The 19757-nt window shown below is 40.8% G+C and overlaps 1 protein-coding gene across 4 annotated transcripts; it reads right to left on the bottom strand.

Moving 5' to 3' along the window:
* Positions 1-783: 783 nt before the first annotated feature.
* Positions 784-7088, bottom strand: LOC115594272 (GTPase IMAP family member 8-like). Of its 4 annotated transcripts, none has more exons than XM_030438241.1 (4): positions 7027-7088; positions 4399-5053; positions 2940-3599; positions 784-2295 (listed from the first exon to the last, which is right to left on the bottom strand). In XM_030438241.1, exons 2-4 carry the CDS (start codon positions 5033-5035, stop codon positions 1601-1603), a joined length of 1992 nt encoding a protein of 663 aa, XP_030294101.1. In that variant the 5' UTR covers positions 5036-5053; positions 7027-7088; the 3' UTR covers positions 784-1600. The 4 variants fall into 4 exon arrangements, with proteins under 4 accessions (XP_030294101.1, XP_030294100.1, XP_030294103.1 ...); XM_030438240.1 differs by having other exon boundaries at positions 4399-5056; positions 7027-7075; XM_030438243.1 differs by having other exon boundaries at positions 2952-3599; positions 4399-5056; positions 7027-7075.
* Positions 7089-19757: the final 12669 nt, after the last annotated feature.

Raw genomic sequence — 19757 nt, 5'->3', positions numbered from 1 at the left:
GTTCAATAAATAAAAAAAAAAAAAAAAAAAAAAAGTAATTAACGTCGATGGCACCGGTAAGTTATTGGGGGAGGGCGGGGGGAATCTACTCCAAAGAGCAGGCCGCCACTCCTAAATGAATGTAGAGGAAACACTGTATATTTGTTTTATTGTTTGCATGTTTAAAAACTTTAAATAGATGAGTTATTCAGAAAAAAATCAGGCAATAAAGTAATATTTGGTGTAACCTATCAAGATGACTAAATACTGTGTATATATATATATATATATATATATATATATATACAGTGTCATTGTAGAATTGATGCAAACATATAGAATCATATGCTGTCAAACAATATAATCGAGTTCCTGTCTTATTAGACAGCTGTTATAGACTGCACTAACTTCAGCCAAAGCTCAGAAAAATCATCATCAGTGCAGTTACTACACTTTTTTTTTTAAGTCACTGCAATCTTAACATCACTTCTTGTCTGAGATATAGTAACATAAGAACTTACTAATGTTGCCACGACATAAAAACTGAAATTTAAAAGTTTGATTTCAGTCATAACTCAGTTTTTAACCAAAACTGTAGTTACTTCATGTTGGCTTCGTAGAGTAGAATAAACTGCCCTAGCTTACTGATGAAGGTTGATGATGCTGAATGTAGCCTGCAGACACAGCTCAGGGCTGTACTGTATTTATCAGATGAAGATAAGACTGTAAGAACAGAGCTTGTGAAGATAAATACATTTTCAGTCATCTCTTGCAAGTAATCATGATTATAATGAATAACAATACTGCAAGGTTAAATATCATTTTTATTTTTATAATATGCAACCATTAATATGGCAACCAATGTTTAAAAAATGACACTAGACCTTACAGCAGTCCAGGTGGTACAAAATAAATAATTTAGGAATTTGACCCAGTGCATGTCCCCAGTAATTTAGCTTTGTCCATTCAATACATATGGATAACTCAAGAATTAGAAACCAATTGTGTCTCTCCAAACATAAAGATGAGTGATTTCTTTATGTCCTCGACTTCCCCTCCCGAAAGGGTACAAGACCTCTTAGGTTGCATTTTTCTTGATTGTTATGTGGACGCCAGCTGAGTCTGAGTCTGAAAGTCCGAGGATAGAGATTCAACAGTTGCTGTCTCCAATAGCACAAGATCCAATCCAAGGCTAATTTGGGTCACTAGTGTTGTGTGTCCAAAGTCCAAGGCCGAAAGATCATGTCCAAAATCCACATCCCGTTACAATCATGGCTTGCAGGCTTACTGGTGTTACTTGCTTGAATTCATGTTGTTAATTCAACATAGCTGTCCGATCATTGTTCAAGGCCAAAAAATGTCCAGAGGCAGATATGAAGAGGTCCAAAATCCATGTTTACATTGGGAACACTGATTATGTTTTACCCCTGAGACCTACTGAGCCTTTTAAAAAAATATTTTTTTGTGGCAGATTGATCTAAAGATCAGTTTTTATATTTTTAATGTATTTATTCATGACTCTTATACCTGTTATTGCAGTCCGGCTCAGTGAGAAAATTAAAAATGATTTTACACTTATGAATCTTAAGACAAAAACTCCACAAAATTATTTTCCATATACCTATGCCACAATGCAGCTAAACTTAGCTGATGCACCTGTTGTCTCACCTGACCGGTTCCTTTCTTCTTTAATTAATGTCTCAGCCATCCTGAACAGTTCACTGGTGAAGTGTTGTCCAACATTAGCTGTGACCATCTCATCTATCTTATCCAGGAAGTGTCTAACCTGCTCTCTGCTTCTTTTGGCTTTGTTGTTTAACACACAGTATCTACCTCCACACATGGAGACCAGTGCTGACACATGTCTGTTGGACTTGATCAAATCATCAATGGACCTGCCCTCTAGCTCATCTCCATGAGTCAAAAGGACCATGGAGTATTGATGAGCATCACAAACATCACTGTCAAACAGTTTTGGAAGTAGCTCAAACAGTTTGATGTCTCTTTCAGTGATTCTGCCTATCCTGACCACAACAACAAAGGCATGTGGTCCTGGACTGGCCTCTACTATCGACTTCATGATCTCTTTAAACAGCTGCTCAGGAGTCAGAACTTCATCAGTGAATCCTGGAGTGTCCATCACTGTGACCCTACGACCCTCCACTGTGGCTGATTCAGAGACAGTCTCTGGAGTGACTGAATGAAAGTCACAGCCTGGTCTGAACTTTTTAGATCCTAAGATGGTGTTCCCAGAAGAACTTTTCCCAGCTCCAGGAAGACCGAGCAGCACAATCCTCCTGTCTCTGGAATCATCAGCTGAAAGACACAAAGCAAATAAAAACACATCAGTCAACCTTCTCATAACTGTCTGAAACTGTTTAAGTGTCAGTGAAACAGCTTTAATCAATAGAGAAATGTGTCAGCTGAATAATAGACTGCTGATGATCTGAAAACACTTTAGTGGACTTTTAAACTACATGGAGATACATCCAGAGGACAAGCAGGGTTCACAGTTTTACACATCTGTTGTAGATTTTGTAATTTACAGCAGCCTTGTTCATGTAAAAATCTACTGACCTTTGCTTTCATCATGGAAAATAACATCAGTATAGTTTGCTTTTACAGTTTGTCAACCTTCATTTAAGTTACTTCACTGCTACAGGCAATCAGGATCACACGGACATCAAATAGCTCATAGAACTAGTTTGTACATTCTGCACCTGCATGAGAGGAAATAACTCTCCATACCACCATAAGGCAGTAGTCTGCATTTGTCATTGAAAAGGGAAACCATAAACTCCGGGGATATACCAACTGTTGTTATCATTAATAATTTTCATACCATTCTCGAAAATTAATAATGATTTTACACTTATGAATCTTAAGACAAAAACAAAAAACTCCATGAAATTATTTTCCATATACCTATGCCACAATGCAGCTAGACTTAGCTGATGCACCTGTTGTCTCACCTGACCGGCTCCTTTCTTCTTTAATAAATGTATCAGCCATCCTGAACAGGTCACTGGTGAAGTGTTGTCCAACATTAGCTGTGACCATCTCATCTATCTTATCCAGGAAGTGTCTGACCTGCTCTCTGTTTCTTTTGGCTTTGTTGTCAAACACACAGTATCTACCTCCACACATGGAGACCAGTGCTGACACATGTCTGTTGGACTGGATCAAATCATCAATGGACCTGCCCTCTAGCTCATCTCCATGAGTGAAAAGGACCATGGAGTACTGATGAGCATCACAAACATCACTGTCAAACAGTTTTGGAAGTAGCTCAAACAGTTTGATGTCTCTTTCAGTGATTCTGCCTATCCTGACCACAACAACAAAGGCATGTGGTCCTGGACTGGCCTCTACTATCGACTTCATGATCTCTTTAAACAGCTGCTCAGGAGTCAGAACTTCATCAGTGAATCCTGGAGTGTCCACCACTGTGACCCTACGACCCTCCACTGTGGCTGATTCAGAGACAGTCTCTGGAGTGACTGAATGAAAGTCACAGCCTGGTCTGAACTTTTTAGATCCTAAGATGGTGTTCCCAGAAGAACTTTTCCCAGCTCCAGGAAGACCGAGCAGCACAATCCTCCTGTCTCTGGAAACATCAGCTGAAAGACACAAAGCAAATAAAAACACATCAGTCAACCTTCTCATAACTGTCTGAAACTGTTTAAATGTCAGTGAAACAGCTTTAATCAATAGAGAAATGTGTCAGCTGAATAATAGACTGCTGATGATCTGAAAACACTTCAGTGGATTTTTAAACTACATATGAGGGATGGAGATACATCCAGAGGACAAGCAGGGTTCACAGTTGTACATGTCAGTCGTAGATTTTGTAATTTACAGCAGCCTTTGCTTTCATCATGGAAAATAATCAGTATAGTTTGCTTTTACGCTTTGTCTACCTTTGTTTAAGTTACTGCATTGCTTCAGGCAATCAGGGCCACACAGATATCAAAGTCCTAGTACTGACGGCCAACTAGTTTGTACGTTCTGCACCTGCATGAGAGGAAATAACTCTCCATACCACCATAAGGCAGTAGTCTGCATTTGTCATTGAAAAGGGACACCATAAACTCAGGGGATATACCAACTGTTGTTATGATTAAGTATTTTCATACCATTCTCGTTAATACAGTCACTTATGATCAAAAATATGTCTGATAAAAAGTTGCAAATGCCCCTTGTGAAGAGACGGAGGCCTTGTGTGTCAGGGCCTTCAAAGGAACCGTGGCCCTGACTAAGACCAGCTGTGAGGATTTATTTTAAAGTCTGACAGTGAGGACACTACACCTTTGTGCCATGGAGGGAATGCGATATAATTCACGCCCACATATTAATAATGTACATAACAAAGTCATGGTTTCACTCATAATTATATGTAATACTGACATCACACAGTACCTGGAGAATCAGGATGTTTCTGGGTTCTGAGGTGGCCTGACTTTAGCAGCAGCTCTCTGACTTGTTCTTCATCGTCCATCTCATTGTTAAAGAGGTGATACGCCCCCGCAAACATGCATACAACATTTGGAAGTGTGACTTTTTTTACTTTGTAATCATCTCCCAGATTTTCATCCTGCTTCTCTCCCTTGTTCTTATATTTGTGTAGAAATGCATCCAGTGACATGCTCTTCAGAGCATCACCACCAGTGAAGAGCAGGTAACTGTTCTTCATCCCCTGAGGCCCGAGGACTCTCATAGCTCCCCTCACAGCCTTCTGGTCCTCCCTGGTGAATCGTCCAACTCTGAGCACCACCAGAAACAGACAACATCTGGAGGACTGCAAGAGATCCTGACAGAATGTTTTTATTTTCTCCTCAGTGTCCTTGTAGTCTAATATTCCTGGAGTGTCGACCACTGAGATCAGCTTCCCAAACACATTTCCTCTCTTTTCACAGATTTGTTTGGTTACTGGTTCAAAAGACAACTCTGACTCAAACGCTGTTCGTCCCAGGATGGTGTTTCCTGAAGCACTTTTACCAACCCCTGCTTTTCCAAGTAGGACGATGGTGAGATCTGGATCTGGATCTGGGTTCATGTACAAGGATCAGAAAACCTGCTGGAGAAAAGAAATATGTTCAGAAATTACAAAGGCTTTAATGTATTTATGGAAATCTTCTACACTGGTTATCCACCTGTCTGGAGACACACAGATTAATTGGTGGTAGTCTCGCAATTTCAACATTGTTAGATCAGATTATGTCCGATGCTTATTACTTTAGGCTACAACATGAATCCCTGTGGGCCAGTAATTACATTTTACAAATAGTGTGAAAACAGTGAATTGTTGGATAAGTATTTGCTGTATTGTTTCAAAAAAAATAACGATGACATAGGAAGAAAGATCCAGTGTATCACATATTGCAATATTTATTCAAAACAATATCATAAAAATGCTTTTATATGTTGTTGACAAAGTTTTTTTTATTTTGAGACTTGCTTGTGAAAGTTATACTTAAGGACACTTTCACACTTTATAGTTCCAAAAATCCCATAATTTATACTGGTTATCTGTAAAACATTACTTTATCAACATATGTGCAAATGATTGCTTTGATTTATTTTATTTATCTATCCCGCATGATATGACAAATAAGTTTAATATTTTGACACAAATTGGGATTTCAACATGATTCTTGATTTTTGGGAATGATCATTTTTGCATTATTTTTTTTTTTTTTTAACAAAAAAAACTATGAAATCTTGTTGATGTGACATTTGTGAGGGTCTTTGCCAAACAAACATGTGCCCTTACATCTGGAGGACAAGAGTTATAGGTCAGAAATTATCTGCAGTACTGCACTTCATTAAAAGGCTGCTTGTCACATATTTTACCTTTATCAAAACAAAGTATTTTCCACAATTTGGATTTACTGCACATGGTCATGATGCAATTTCGATTAAATTTGTATCAATTCTGCAGCCCTACTTATATTTTTAACAAAAAATCAACAGCCCAGGACAGAAAATGTACATAATGCATCTTTGACCCAAGGGCAATAGCCTACTTCTTTCCCAGCACTGCTGCTTATCAACTGGTCAGTAGTAGAGCTTACTTTTCTAAAATCTTGGTTTCTCTGTGTGACTCTTATTGATAATGGCCTCATGTGGGATCTGAACCTGTTTCCTCTCACTGAAAGATTATCATCAGTTCTGCTACGAAACATTCTGTTTATCACTATATTCTCTCTCAGAAGATAAAACCTTTACCAAGAACATTTTAGCGCATGTTCTCACAAATTATATAGGCTACCTGACTTAGACATAATCATATTACATATCATATTAAAAAAGTTAAGTCTTCTTGAACGTTAAGAAGCTCGATATGATCAAACACTTTCAATAATAGTTTTGTTGAGAAGCTACATTTCTGCTCAAAGTTTACGGTTATAAAAAAAGGGAACATTGGCACAAATATATGTATTTTGTACGGACTACCGTATACAAGCAGAATCATATTATTTTACTTTCACTTTCATCTGAAACTGTCAACAACCCTCATGGGGAAAACTTTTTTTTTAAACACAAGAGATGAAATATAAGGAAATTGTCAATGTGTTATACTGTCCTTTAAGGTGACTGACCCTGCACAGTCATAATACAAACTACTTCAGAATTGTATTTGGTCAGTCCGCAGAAATCCATTGCGCTTCTAAACAAAACTGCTCCTACAGTAGTTCGATCCATTAGGACTTCTTTAAAGACAAAACCTATATTCAACAAGAGTTATATAGGCTGATACTTGAACCTGTAATATGATTTCATATACATTATATAAAATGTCTTTGTACTTTTGACCCGCTCAGCACACTATCGTAACTGCACGAATACACGGGTACCAAACTTCAACGGCTGACATGACAGTTGAACAATGCTGTCTCTTCCCAGGAAATAAGGAAAATGTCTCTCCAAGTGATAATAAGACATTGATGAAGCATTCGTATTGTTTTAAAGAGAAAGACTTACCTCCTCATGTGCAAAAGGTTCACCTAGACACATTGAAAAACAAGTGAATAGAAGGCAACTCACCTAAAAACATCAGTCTCGGCGACATTTCATCCCCTTCTGCTTCGCTTCCGTCCAGACGTACCTTTCAAAATAAAAGCACGAAATAAAGATTATTAGTACTATTAAAATGATAATTATTATACTTTTAGTATTATTAATACTCATATCTGAATAGGTACAGCTATTTTAACGGCTACTGTACACCCACCTACTCCCCTCTCTTCCCTCTCCCTCCCTCTCTCTCTCTCTCTCTCTCTGTTGTCTTTCAAGGTCAGTTTGTTTATTCAGTTAGTTCAGTTACGAAAATGAAGAGGCTTTGATTATTGGCCCGAGCAGGTAGACCTGCGAGGTCCCTATTGTAATTGGAGGGAAATAAATTTTCTTCTCCAAGTTTGACTGCAGTTTTGGATGCCTGAACATACCCAAAAACTCACCAAATTTGGAATATACGTCACATCCGGCGAAAATTACGATCCTGCATTGTCACTGGGCGTGCGGGCTCTGTAGCGCCCCCTAATGTTATTCCCTGCCTTCCACATGCGCGTAGACAAATGAAATTCGGTACGCAGATTCCTCATGACCAGACGCACAAAAAAGTCTGGGGGGGGGGGGCCATACTGTCACTCCAACAGGAAGTCAGCCATTTTGATGTGTGGCGGCATTTTTCCCAAATTCATGCCTACTTTGAAAACTATCTTGTCCTAGAGCTTAAACACCACAGTCTTCAAATCAACTCAGTTATCTTCTTCATGCCTTGAAGAACAAAAGTTATGGAAATCATTCAGCTGCAACATACTTTAGTGGGCGGGGCGATGGAAACCATTTTTTCCCCTCGCGGTCAAACATCAAGGCTTTATAACTTCAACATACAATTTTCTATCCACACCAAACTGCTCATAAGTGTAGAGTCTGTCTCCCCGAACAAATCTTAGCATCAATAATAAGTCGGCCATTTTGCTTTCGGCCGCCATTTTGAAATATTGCCAATCTTTGTACTTAAATGATCTCCTCCTACAGATGTAACACCACCAACTTCAAAGTTACTCAGTATCATCCTCTGACCTTGAAGATGAAAAGTTAAGGAAATCTTTATCCTACGTCATACCTGCTGGCCGCAGTGGAGCGGTCAATTCGAATCCTTCGCCGTAAACCATCATGTCGTCATAACTTCTTCATACAATTTCCTATCTCAACCAAATCTCTCAGGAATGCAGAGTGAGTCGCCCTGATGAGATCTGTGTTGTCATGGGGCGTGGTCGTGACGTGTGGGCTCTGTAGCGCCCCCTATTGAGATTCCCCGCCTCCTACTTGTACATAGAAGGACGAAAATTGGTACGCACATTCATCATGACCAGACGCACAAAAAACCCATTTGGATGCATACTCTCAGTCCAACAGGAAGTCAGCCATTTTGATGTGTGGCGGCGTTTTTGACAAATTCATGCCTACTTTGAAAACTATCTTGTCCTAGAGCTTGAACACCACAGTCTTCACATTCACGCAGTGTCATCTTCATGCCTTGAAGAACAAAAGTTATGGAAATCATTCAGCTGTGTCAAACCTGGTGGGCGTGACGGCGGACGCCATTTTTCCCCTTTGCGGTCAAGCATCAAATCCTTATAACTTCCACATGCAATGCCCCATCTCCACAAAATTCCTCATAAATGTAGACAGTCATGCCCTGAATACATCTAGACATTCATTCAAAGTTGGCCATTTTGAATTTGGCGGCCTTTATGAAATATTGCCCGACATCATACTTTCACGTCTTCCTCCTACAGATTGGACACCACAGACTTCACAGTCAGTCAGTATACTCCTCGGACCATGCCAAAGACACGCTAGGAAAATCTTTATCCTACGTCATACCTGCTGCCAGTTGCGGTGCCCGCCATTAAAATCCTTCGTCATGAAGCATCGAGTCCTAATAACTTCTTCATACTATTTCCTATCTCTGCCAAATCTCTCAGGAATCTAGAGGGAGTTGCCATGAATAGATCTGTGCATCAATACTGTGTCATATCCATAGCACCACCCACTGGACAAATGAAGTACGTTTTATCTCAGTCAATTTGGGCTTCCTACATGTAGTGAGTGATACAAGTCGCCACTAGATGGCATTGTTGTCTTTCAAGTCACATGTATCCTTTTTGCTTAGGAACCTCTGGATAACCTCTGAATAATTCCATTCCATTGCAGGAAGTCAGCCTCATATTTATCAGATTTTATTGAAGCTTCAAAATGTGGCTGCACGCACTTTATGGAATAAAAACTAGCAAACAAAGCAGAAATTAGATCAAAAGCTTGACATTCATAGACAGCCATACATACATTTTGGCAAGGAGGCAAGTGAAGCATTATTTTACACTCATTTATGTGCAGTGATGACAAACAATGTCAGATGTACATGGCATTTGCAGGCAGTTTTGTCTAAATTGCACATTACAACATGGCATAATTGAAGGGTAATGTTTAGAGCCACATAATGGATAAGTCAGTGGTAGTAAGTCACAGCACACAATTTTTAAATAAGCCAATTTGCTAAGAATGACAAGATGTGTGTAGTTGTGATTCTGACCAACTTTTCTGAGTGATTTCTTTGGTTAAATAACATAGAACAGAGCTATGGTCAACAGTCAGTATGTAAAATCATCATGCTGTTTAGCATGCTTTGCCTCTGCTAATGTTATGTTGGACATTGTTCTGCTTATTCCAACACTGATAATATACGGCATTCAGCTTTCCAGCCTTTTCAGACATTCTTTATACCGACAGGAGGAACAGCCCTCCAAATCATAGGAAAAACTGAAATGGAAGGTGTTGTGCGGGTAAGCACGACGGCAGCATGCGTCGACGGCAACAAGCCCCGACGCGGGCGGACTGCGAGGGCCCGTTCATCACTGCTTGCAGTTTTAATTAGGGCCCGAGCAGGGAACCTGCGAGGTCCCTATTGTAATCGTAATGATTATTAGGGCCCGAGCAGGGAACCTGCAAGGACCCTATTGTTTTTGAAATGATTTTTATTATTAGGGCCCGAGCAGGGAACCTGCAAGGACCCTATTGTTTTTGAAATGATTTTTATTATTATTATTATTATTATTTTTCTTCTCACAAAAGGATCGCATTTTTCACTGCCTGAACATACCCCAAAACTCACCAAACTTGGAATATAAGTCACACCTGGCGAAAAATTTTATAATCTATTGTCGTCCTGAATTTCCACCACTAGGTGGCGCTGTTATTAAGGAAAGCGCGTTTTGGCTAATAACTCCCATATACTTTGTCGCACATTCAAAAACCTTACATCGTCGCGTTCAGTGGATTCTGCTGAATCTCGTGGTATAGGCCACGCCCATTTCCGCCTACCGTTTTTTTTCGCTACATCGCAAAATGTCGAAAACCTACTTTTTCGAACTCCTCCCAGGCGATTTCACCGATTTGCACGAAACTTGGCACACAGCATCTCTGGACCCTCCTGACAAAAAGTTATTAAAGGAATTTCGATAGGCCACACAATACTCAAGTTATTAAATAACTACTTCCTGCAGATTTGGCTCAAAACAGGAAGTTTTGGATATTTCCACAGTAGTCAGATCAAATGACATGAAACTCAGGATACTACTTCCCCATGAGCCCCTGAGGCCCTGTGCAAAATTTTAGGCGATGACCACAAGGTGGCGCTCTTTAAATTGATGTATTTTATATCTCCACAACGGTGCATCGGAATAAGACGAAACTTGGTACATTTATTGTCAGTGCCCTCCTGAGGACATCTGACAAAGGGTTTACCGATCCGCCACTAGGTGGCGCTCTGGCGTCACTTTAATTGTATAATTGGCCCTGTGCCCACACCATAACACTTATGGAAATGAAATTCATAAAGGTGCTATAGAATGGCCCCTGTGACTCACTCACCGAAAATGACCACCAGGTGGCGCTATTTTCGATGCAAAAGCGTTTTTGGCTCATAACTCCCACTTAATATGTTGCATATTATTAAACCTCATCCCTATGAGTTCCCTGCATTCAGCTGAATTGTTTGGTGTAGGCCACGCCCACTTTCGCGCTAACTTTCCATTTGCAAAATCGCGACAAATGAAAAACCTACTTTTTCGAACTCCTCCTAGGTAATTTGAGTGATTTGCACCAAACTTTGCGTGAAGCATCTGTGGACCCTCCTGACAAAAAGTTATCAAAAGAATTTTGATAGGCCTTAAAATGCCTGAAATATAAAATGACAAATTCCTGCATATTGTGTTGAAAACAGTCAATCTTGCATATTTTTACAAAATAGTATCCGATTATCACATAAATGTTCATAATTGTGTGGTATCGCCTATTGATGGTCTGTGTAAAATTTGGTGCAAATCGGCCCTTAGATGGCGCTCTGGTCGCAGTCTAATCATTTTGAATGGAAAGTAAATGGGGAAATCTTCAAGTCCTCTTCAAAACTCATCGACCTTCAACCTCTCCTTATCCCTCATACTTTGAGCTAGACACACCATTCTAACTTTTAAAGAGTCAGAAGACCTCAAACTATTGGGCATGTATTCAGTTTTTAAAGCACACGTTAGCCACACCTGGCCTGCTATCATCATCAACAGCGTCAGCAACAGAGTTTTGTCCAGTGTTAGTTTTGTAGAAGCGTGTGCCTTTTAGAGATGCTTCATTAGATCAGAGTTGCTTACAATGGACGTGGACAAATGAGATTAAAACAGTGTCTGTACTTCCATTTTGAAAACATCAACTTTCCCTCCGGACTCGCCATAGCCGCAGTTCCCCTCTGCTAGTTTGAGTGTGTGAGGCTGCTGTATGCGTGTGTGGCTTGTGTGTAAACCGAACATTGCCACTGATTGGCTTAAGAACTCTCACTCAATGTTAGGGAGCCAATCATCATCACTTATGCGGTTGTCTCGCTCCTCCCTCCTCCCTCACCGGAGGAAAAAAAAATTCAGACCATCGACTCAGTCTTTGTCTGGGGAATTATGCAGCAGTTCACACAATTTTTCTGACTTCAGCGTACATTATTCACGCCGACAATAGCAGGCCACCGAATTATAAAGCAACGACTTCGTCAGCGGAAGGTGTTGCTCGAGCATGCCCCGACGGCAGCAAGCCCCGACGGCAGCATGCACCGACGGCAGCAAGCCCCGACGGCAGCAAGCCCCGACGGCAGCATGCATCGACGGCAGCACGCCCCGACGCGCGTGGACTGCGAGGGCCCGTTCAACGCTGCTTGCAGCTTTAATTATTAGGGCCCGAGCAGGGAACCTGCGAGGTCCCTATTGTAATCGTAATGATTATTATTATTATTCTTCTTTTTTTTTTCCTTTGTCCAAAATGATCACATTTTTCACTGCCTGAACATACCCCAAAACTCACCAAACTTGGAATATAAGTCACACCTGGCGAAAAATTTTATAATCTATTGTCGTCCTGAATTTCCACCACTAGGTGGCGCTGTTATTAAGGGAAACGCGTTTTGGCTAATAAGTCCCATATACTTTGTCGCACGTTCAAACGTCATATATCCACGCGTTCAGTGAATTCTGCTGAATCTCGTGGTATAGGCCACGCCCATTTCCGCCTCCCGTTTTTTTTCGCTACATCGCAAAATGTCGAAAACCTACTTTTTCGAACTCCTCCCAGGCGATTTCACCGATTTGCACGAAACTTGGCACACAGCATCTGTGGACCCTCCTGACAAAAAGTTATTAAAGGAATTTTGATAGACCACACGATACTCAAGTTATTAAATAACAACTTCCTGCAGATTTGGTTACAAACAGGAAGTGTTGCATATCTCCACATTGGAGTGGTCTAATGACATGAAACTCAGGATACTACTTCCCCATGAGCCCCTGAGGCCCTGTGCTAAATTTCAGGCGATGACCACAAGGTGGCGCTCTTTAAATTGATGTATTTTATATCTCCACAACGGTGCATCGGAATAAGACGAAACTTGGTACAGTTATTGTCAGTGCCCTCCTGAGGACATCTGACAAAGGGTTTACCGATCCACCACTAGGTGGCGCTCTGGCGTCACTTTAATTGCATAATTGGCCCTGTGCCCACATCATAACACTTATGGAAATGAAATTCATAGAGGTGCTATAGAATGGCCCCTGTGACTCACTCACCGAAAATGACCACCAGGTGGCGCTATTTTCAATGCAAAAGCGTTTTTGGCTCATAACTCCCACCTAATATGTTGCACATTATTAATCCTCATATTTGTGTATTCCCTGAATTTAGCTGAATTGTTTGGTGTAGGCCACGCCCACTTTTGCAGTAACTTTCCATTCGCAAAATCGCGACAAATGAAAAACGTACTTTTTCGAACTCCTCCTAGAGAATTTGACCAATTTGCACCAAACTTTGCATGTAGCATCTGTAGACCCTCCTGACAAAAAGTTATCAAAAGAATTTCGATAGTCCATAAACTGCCAGAAATATAAAATGACAAATTCCTGCATATTGTGTTGAAAACAGACAATCTTGCATATCTTTACAAAATACTGTCTGATTATCACATAAATTCTCTTCATTGTGTGGTATGGCATGATGAGGCTTTGTGTAAAATTTGGTGCAAATCGGCCAATAGATGGCACTCTGGTCGCAGTCTAATCAGTGTCAATGGGATCTTCAAGTCCTCTTCAAAACTCATTGACCTTCATCCTTTTCTTGACCCTCATACTTTGAGCTAGACACTCCATTCCAACTTTTAAAGAGTCAGAAGACCTCAAACTATTGGTCATGTAATCAGTTTTTGAAAATCTTTTACGGTTTTCAAATCATCACATTTTTAGTTTTAAGGATTTTTAGGCCGTCTTCTGATTTAATAATGGGTGTGTAAATTAATCTTTTCAGAGACTCTGGCTCTGCTAAACATTCTCATCACAACTTCTATGACTACAGCTGAATCTGAGCGGTGCTTCTCAACACTGAAGAGAATCAAGACCTTCCTCAGGAAGATAATATCTTCTTAATGCAGTTGCCATGCTCTGTATGGAGAAGAAACTTATCAAAGACATCCACAACTTAAACCACAAAGTCACTGAGAAATTTGCATCTTTCAAGAAGAAAAGTGCTAAATGTATGTATAAAAAGTACAACTGAAAACACCTGAACAGTTTCTTCACAGGTTTAATATGTTACTACTAATTGTCAACATTGTTCTGCTTATAAGGCAGCGGAGCAAAACAACCCACCTTTTCTCCTGTATTCTTTTCAGTTTCATGAAACCTTAAGAACCATATAACATTGGAAGTTTAATGTGCAGTGCTGTTGTTTTCATCTGACCACTACATGTCAATACAATGTTTGTAACAGTATTCATTTTACTTGATCTGTAAGTGTTAAAAAGATAATATTACTAATGATAAATGTTTGGAGATTTGTTTTGACATTTTATGTGATATATAGATATAATCATAATACATATCTTTATAGTAATAATGGAGTTTGGGAGGCGTTTTCCCATTTCTTCTTGTGTGGACATTTCCTACTTTGCCTCTGCTAGTGCTCCAGCATATGTGCAGCCACAGAAACTGTAAGATAGCTCTACAGGTAAAGGTCCAACAGCTCCCTCTACTGGTGCAAAGAGTCAGGACATGCTCAGTCACAGAAACTGTAAGAAAGCTCTACAGGTAAAGGTCCAACAGCTCCCTCTACTGGTGCAAAGAGTCAGGACATGCTCAGTCACACTAAAATGCAGCAGACCAGTCAGTGAGCAGACCGTGTGGAGCTGCATGGACTTTCTGTGGGTTTCCCTAATGATGTGTGCATTCTTGAGGAAATGTACGTGGTTTCTGCTTGTAGTTATGGATAATTTGATCACTATTGCAGTTTACACATAGCCTGTGTCTCAGTAGTAGTTAGCTGCACTTTGCTTGCACTGCAGCTACATTTGGATTGTGAGGACTTAATGATGAATATTTCGTTTTTAATGCCGATTTTTCAACTCAGTCTGTTTCTTGGGATTGTGACCATGCTCATTACAGTTTAAAGGTCGAAATATGTACTGTGGTTAACAGTCAGTATATAAAGCTATCATGCTGTTTAGCCGTCTATAGGGTCGAACACTGTACTCGTGAAACCCCCCCTTGAGCTGCAATTTCATCCTCTTCTTCAGATTTCATCATGCAGCAGGTGACATCTCACATCCCATCAGTTAATCAGTTCTTCTCTGACCTGGCATCGACTCAGTCTTTGTCCGGGCAATCATGCAGTAGTTCACACAGTTTTTCTGACTTCAGCGTACATCATTTCAGACCGGCAATAGCAGTCCATCGAATTATGAAGCAACGACTTCCTCAGCGGAAGGTGTTGCTCGAGCATGCCCCGACGGCAGCAAGCCCCGACGGCAGCATGCATCGACGGCAGCAAGCCCCGACGGCAGCACGCATCGACGGCAGCATGCATCGACGGCAGCACGCATCGACGGCAGCACGCCCCGACGCGCGTGGACTGCGAGGGCCCGTTCAACGCTGCTTGCAGCTTTAATTAGGGCCCGAGCAGGGAACCTGCGAGGTCCCTATTGAAATTGTAATGATTATTATTAGGGCCCGAGCAGGGAACCTGCGAGGTCCCTATTGTAATCGTAATGATTATTATTATTCTTCTTTTTTTTTTCCTTTGTCCAAAATGATCGCATTTTCACTGCCTGAACATACCCCAAAACTCACCAAACTTGGAATATAAGTCACACCTGGCGAAAAATTTTATAATCTATTGTCGTCCTGAATTTCCACCACTAGGTGGCGCTGTTATTAAGGAAAGCGCGTTTTGGCTAATAACTCCCATAAACTTTGTCGCACATTCAAAAACCTTACATCCACGCGTTCAGTGGATTGTGCTGAATCTCGTGGTATAGGCCACGCCCATTTCCGCCTACCGTTTTTTTTCGCTACGTCGCAAAATGTCGAAAACCTACTTTTTCGAACTCCTCCCAGGCGATTTCACCGATTTGCACGAAACTTGGCACACAGCATCTGTGGACCCTCCTGACAAAAAGTTATTAAAGGATTCTAATTAAAATAAATAATTTTGAAGTTATTAAATAACAAATTCCTGCAGATTTGGCTCAAAACAGGAAGTGTTGCATATCTCCACATTGGTGTGGTCTAATGACATGAAACTCAGGATACTACTTCCCCATGAGCCCCTGAGGCCCTGTGCAAAATTTTAGGCGATGACCACAAGGTGGCGCTCTTTAAATTGATGTATTTTATATCTCCATAACGGTGCATCGGAATAAGACGAAACTTGGTACATTTATTGTCAGTGCCCTCCTGAGGACATCTGACAAAGGGTTTACCGATCCACCACTAGGTGGCGCTCTGGCGTCACTTTAATTGTATAATTGGCCCTGTGCCCACACCATAACACTTATGGAAATGAAATTCATAGAGGTGCTATAGAATGGCCCCTGTGACTCACTCACCGAAAATGACCACCAGGTGGCGCTATTTTCAATTTAAAAGCGTTTTTGGCTCATAACTCCCACTTAATATGTTGCATATTATTAAACCTCATGCCGATGTGTTCCCTCCATTCAGATGAATTGTTTGGTGTAGGCCACGCCCACTTTTGCAGTAACTTTCCGTTCGCAAAATCGCGACAAATGAAAAACGAACTTTTTCGAACTCCTCCTAGAGAATTTGACCAATTTGCACCAAACTTTGCATGTAGCATCTGTAGACCCTCCTGACAAAAAGTTATCAAAAGAATTTTGATAGTCCATAAACTGCCCGAAAAATAAAATGACAAATTCCTGCATATTGTGTTGAAAACAGACAATCTTGCATATCTTTACAAAATACTGTCTGATTATCACATGAATACTCTTCATTGTGTGGTATGGCATGATGAGGCTTTGTGTAAAATTTGGTGCATATCGGCCAATAGATGGCGCTCTGGTCGCAGTCTAATCAGTGTCAATGGGATCTTCAAGTCCTCTTCAAAACTCATTGACCTTCATCCTTTTCTTGTCCCTCATACTTTGAGCTAGACACTCCATTCCAACTTTTAAAGAGTCAGAAGACCTCAAACTATTGGGCATGTAATCAGTTTTTGAAAATCTTTTACAGTTTTCAAATCATCACAGTTTTAGTTTTAAAGATTTTTAGGCCGTCTTCTCATTTTATAATGGGTGTGTATTGCGCAGTGTTGGGCATGTTACTTTAAAAAAGTAATTAGTTATAGTTACTAGTTACTTCTCCCAAAAAGTAACTGAGTTAGTAATAGAATTAGTCCACTATACAAGTAGTTAGTTACCAGGAAATTAACTATTGCGCTACTTTTATTTCTACCCCCTTTTGAGCTCAGCAGTCATTTTAGCTACTTGGCATCTACATATGTATTTAGAAAATGGCCTGCTATCATCATCAACAGCGTCAGCAACAGAGTTTTGTCCAGTGTTAGTTTTGTAAAAGCGTGTGCCATTGAGAGAGGCCTCATTAGATCAGAGTTGCTTACAACGGACATGGACAAAGGAGATTAAAGCAGTGTCTGTACTTCCAATTTGCAAACATTTACTTTCCCTCCGGACTCGCCATTGCCACAGTTCCCTTCTGCTAGTTTGAGTGTGTGAGGCTGCTGTGTGCGTGTGTGGCTTGTGTGTAAACCGAACATTGCCACTGATTGGCTTAAGAACTCTCACTCAACGTTAGGGAGCCAATCATCACCACTTATGCGGTTGTCTCGCTCCTCCCTCCTCCCTCCTCCCTCACCGGAGGAAAAACAATACAGCTCTGCAGCTCCGGTGGCTGAGAGCAGAGATGGATGACAACAGCTTCAGTGATCAGCTTCAGTTTGTCACGCGCCACATTTAATAGTCCGTAACGGTGACGGCATTGTAACGATGGAAATAGTAATATTGGTGAGATTACCTGTTACTGAAAAAAAGTTACGCTGTGAGTAACGCCGTTTATTCTAACGCCGTTATTCCCAACACTGGTGTTGCTTGAAATAGAATGCGTGACATCATAGCTACAGTGGAGAGCAGCTGGAAGAACTGTAGAAAAAGTTCTCTTCAGCTTTATTTGGATCCCACATCTTTTACTTCACATAGACAACATATACATAGACATGTTCCTGATGTTCCTGAAACTATTTCATTGCATCATGCCTAGTGTGCACATTCTCTTCAGCCAGCTCCAGAGGCGGAGGATCGACTCAGTCTTTGTCCGGGGAATCATGCAGCAGTTCACACAGTTTTTCTGACTTCAGCGTACATCATTTCAAACCGGCAATAGCAGTCCATCGAATTATGAAGCAACGACTTCCTCAGCGGAAGGTGTTGCTTGAGCATGCCCCGAAGGCAGCGAGCCCCGACGGCAGCATGCATCGACGGCAGCACGCCCCGACGCGCGTGGACTGCGAGGGCCCGTTCATCGCTGCTTGCAGCTTTAATTAGGGCCCGAGCAGGGAACCTGCAAGGTCCCTATTGTAATTGAAATGTTTTTTATTATTATTTTTCTTCTCACAAAAGGATCGCATTTTTCACTGCCTGAACATACCCCAAAACTCACCAAACTTGGAATATAAGTCATACCTGGCGAAAAATTTTATAATCTATTGTCGTCCTGAATTTCCACCACTAGGTGGCGCTGTTATTAAGGAAAGCGCGTTTTGGCTAATAACTCCCATAAACTTTGTTGCACATGTAAAAACCTTACATCGACGCGTTCAGTGGATTGTGCTGAATCTCGTGGTATAGGCCACGCCCATTTCCGCCTACCGTTTTTTTTCGCTACGTCGCAAAATGTCGAAAACCTACTTTTTCGAACTCCTCCCAGGCGATTTCACCGATTTGCACGAAACTTGGCACACAGCATCTCTGGACCCTCCTGACAAAAAGTTATTAAAGGATTCTAATTAAAATAAATAATTTTGAAGTTATTAAATAACAAATTCCTGCAGATTTGGCTCAAAACAGGAAGTGTTGGATATTTCCACAGTAGTCAGATCAAATGACATGAAACTCAGGATACTACTTCCCCATGAGCCCCTGAGGCCTTGTGCAAAATTTTAGGCGATGACCACAAGGTGGCGCTCTTTAAATTGATGTATTTTATATCTCCACAACGGTGCATCGGAATAAGACGAAACTTGGTACATTTATTGTCAGTGCCCTCCTGAGGACATCTGACAAAGGGTTTACCGATCCACCACTAGGTGGCGCTCTGGCGTCACTTTAATTGCATAATTGGCCCTGTGCCCACACCATAACACTTATGGAAATGAAATTCATAGAGGTGCTATAGAATGGCCCCTGTGACTCACTCACCGAAAATGACCACCAGGTGGCGCTATTTTCAATTTAAAAGCGTTTTTGGCTCATAACTCCCACTTAATATGTTCCACATTATAAATCCACATATATTTGGATTCACTGAATTTAGCTGAATTGTTTGGTGTAGGCCACGCCCACTTTTGCAGTAACTTTCCGTTCGCAAAATCGCGACAAATGAAAAACGTACTTTTTCGAACTCCTCCTAGAGAATTTGACCAATTTGCACCAAACTTTGCATGTAGCATCTGTAGACCCTCCTGACAAAAAGTTATCAAAAGAATTTTGATAGTCCATAAACTGCCCGAAATATAAAATGACAAATTCCTGCATATTGTGTTGAAAACAGACAATCTTGCATATCTTTAAAAAATACTGTCTGAGTATCACATAAGTACTCTCCATTGTGTGGTATGGCATGATGAGGCTATGTGTAAAATTTGGTGCAAATCGGCCA

Source organism: Sparus aurata, chromosome 13 (assembly GCF_900880675.1).
Source record: "Sparus aurata chromosome 13, fSpaAur1.1, whole genome shotgun sequence".
NCBI lineage: Eukaryota > Metazoa > Chordata > Actinopteri > Spariformes > Sparidae > Sparus > Sparus aurata.
The sequence above is the reverse complement of the archived record's forward strand: the minus strand, read 5'-3'. Positions and strand labels throughout refer to the sequence as shown.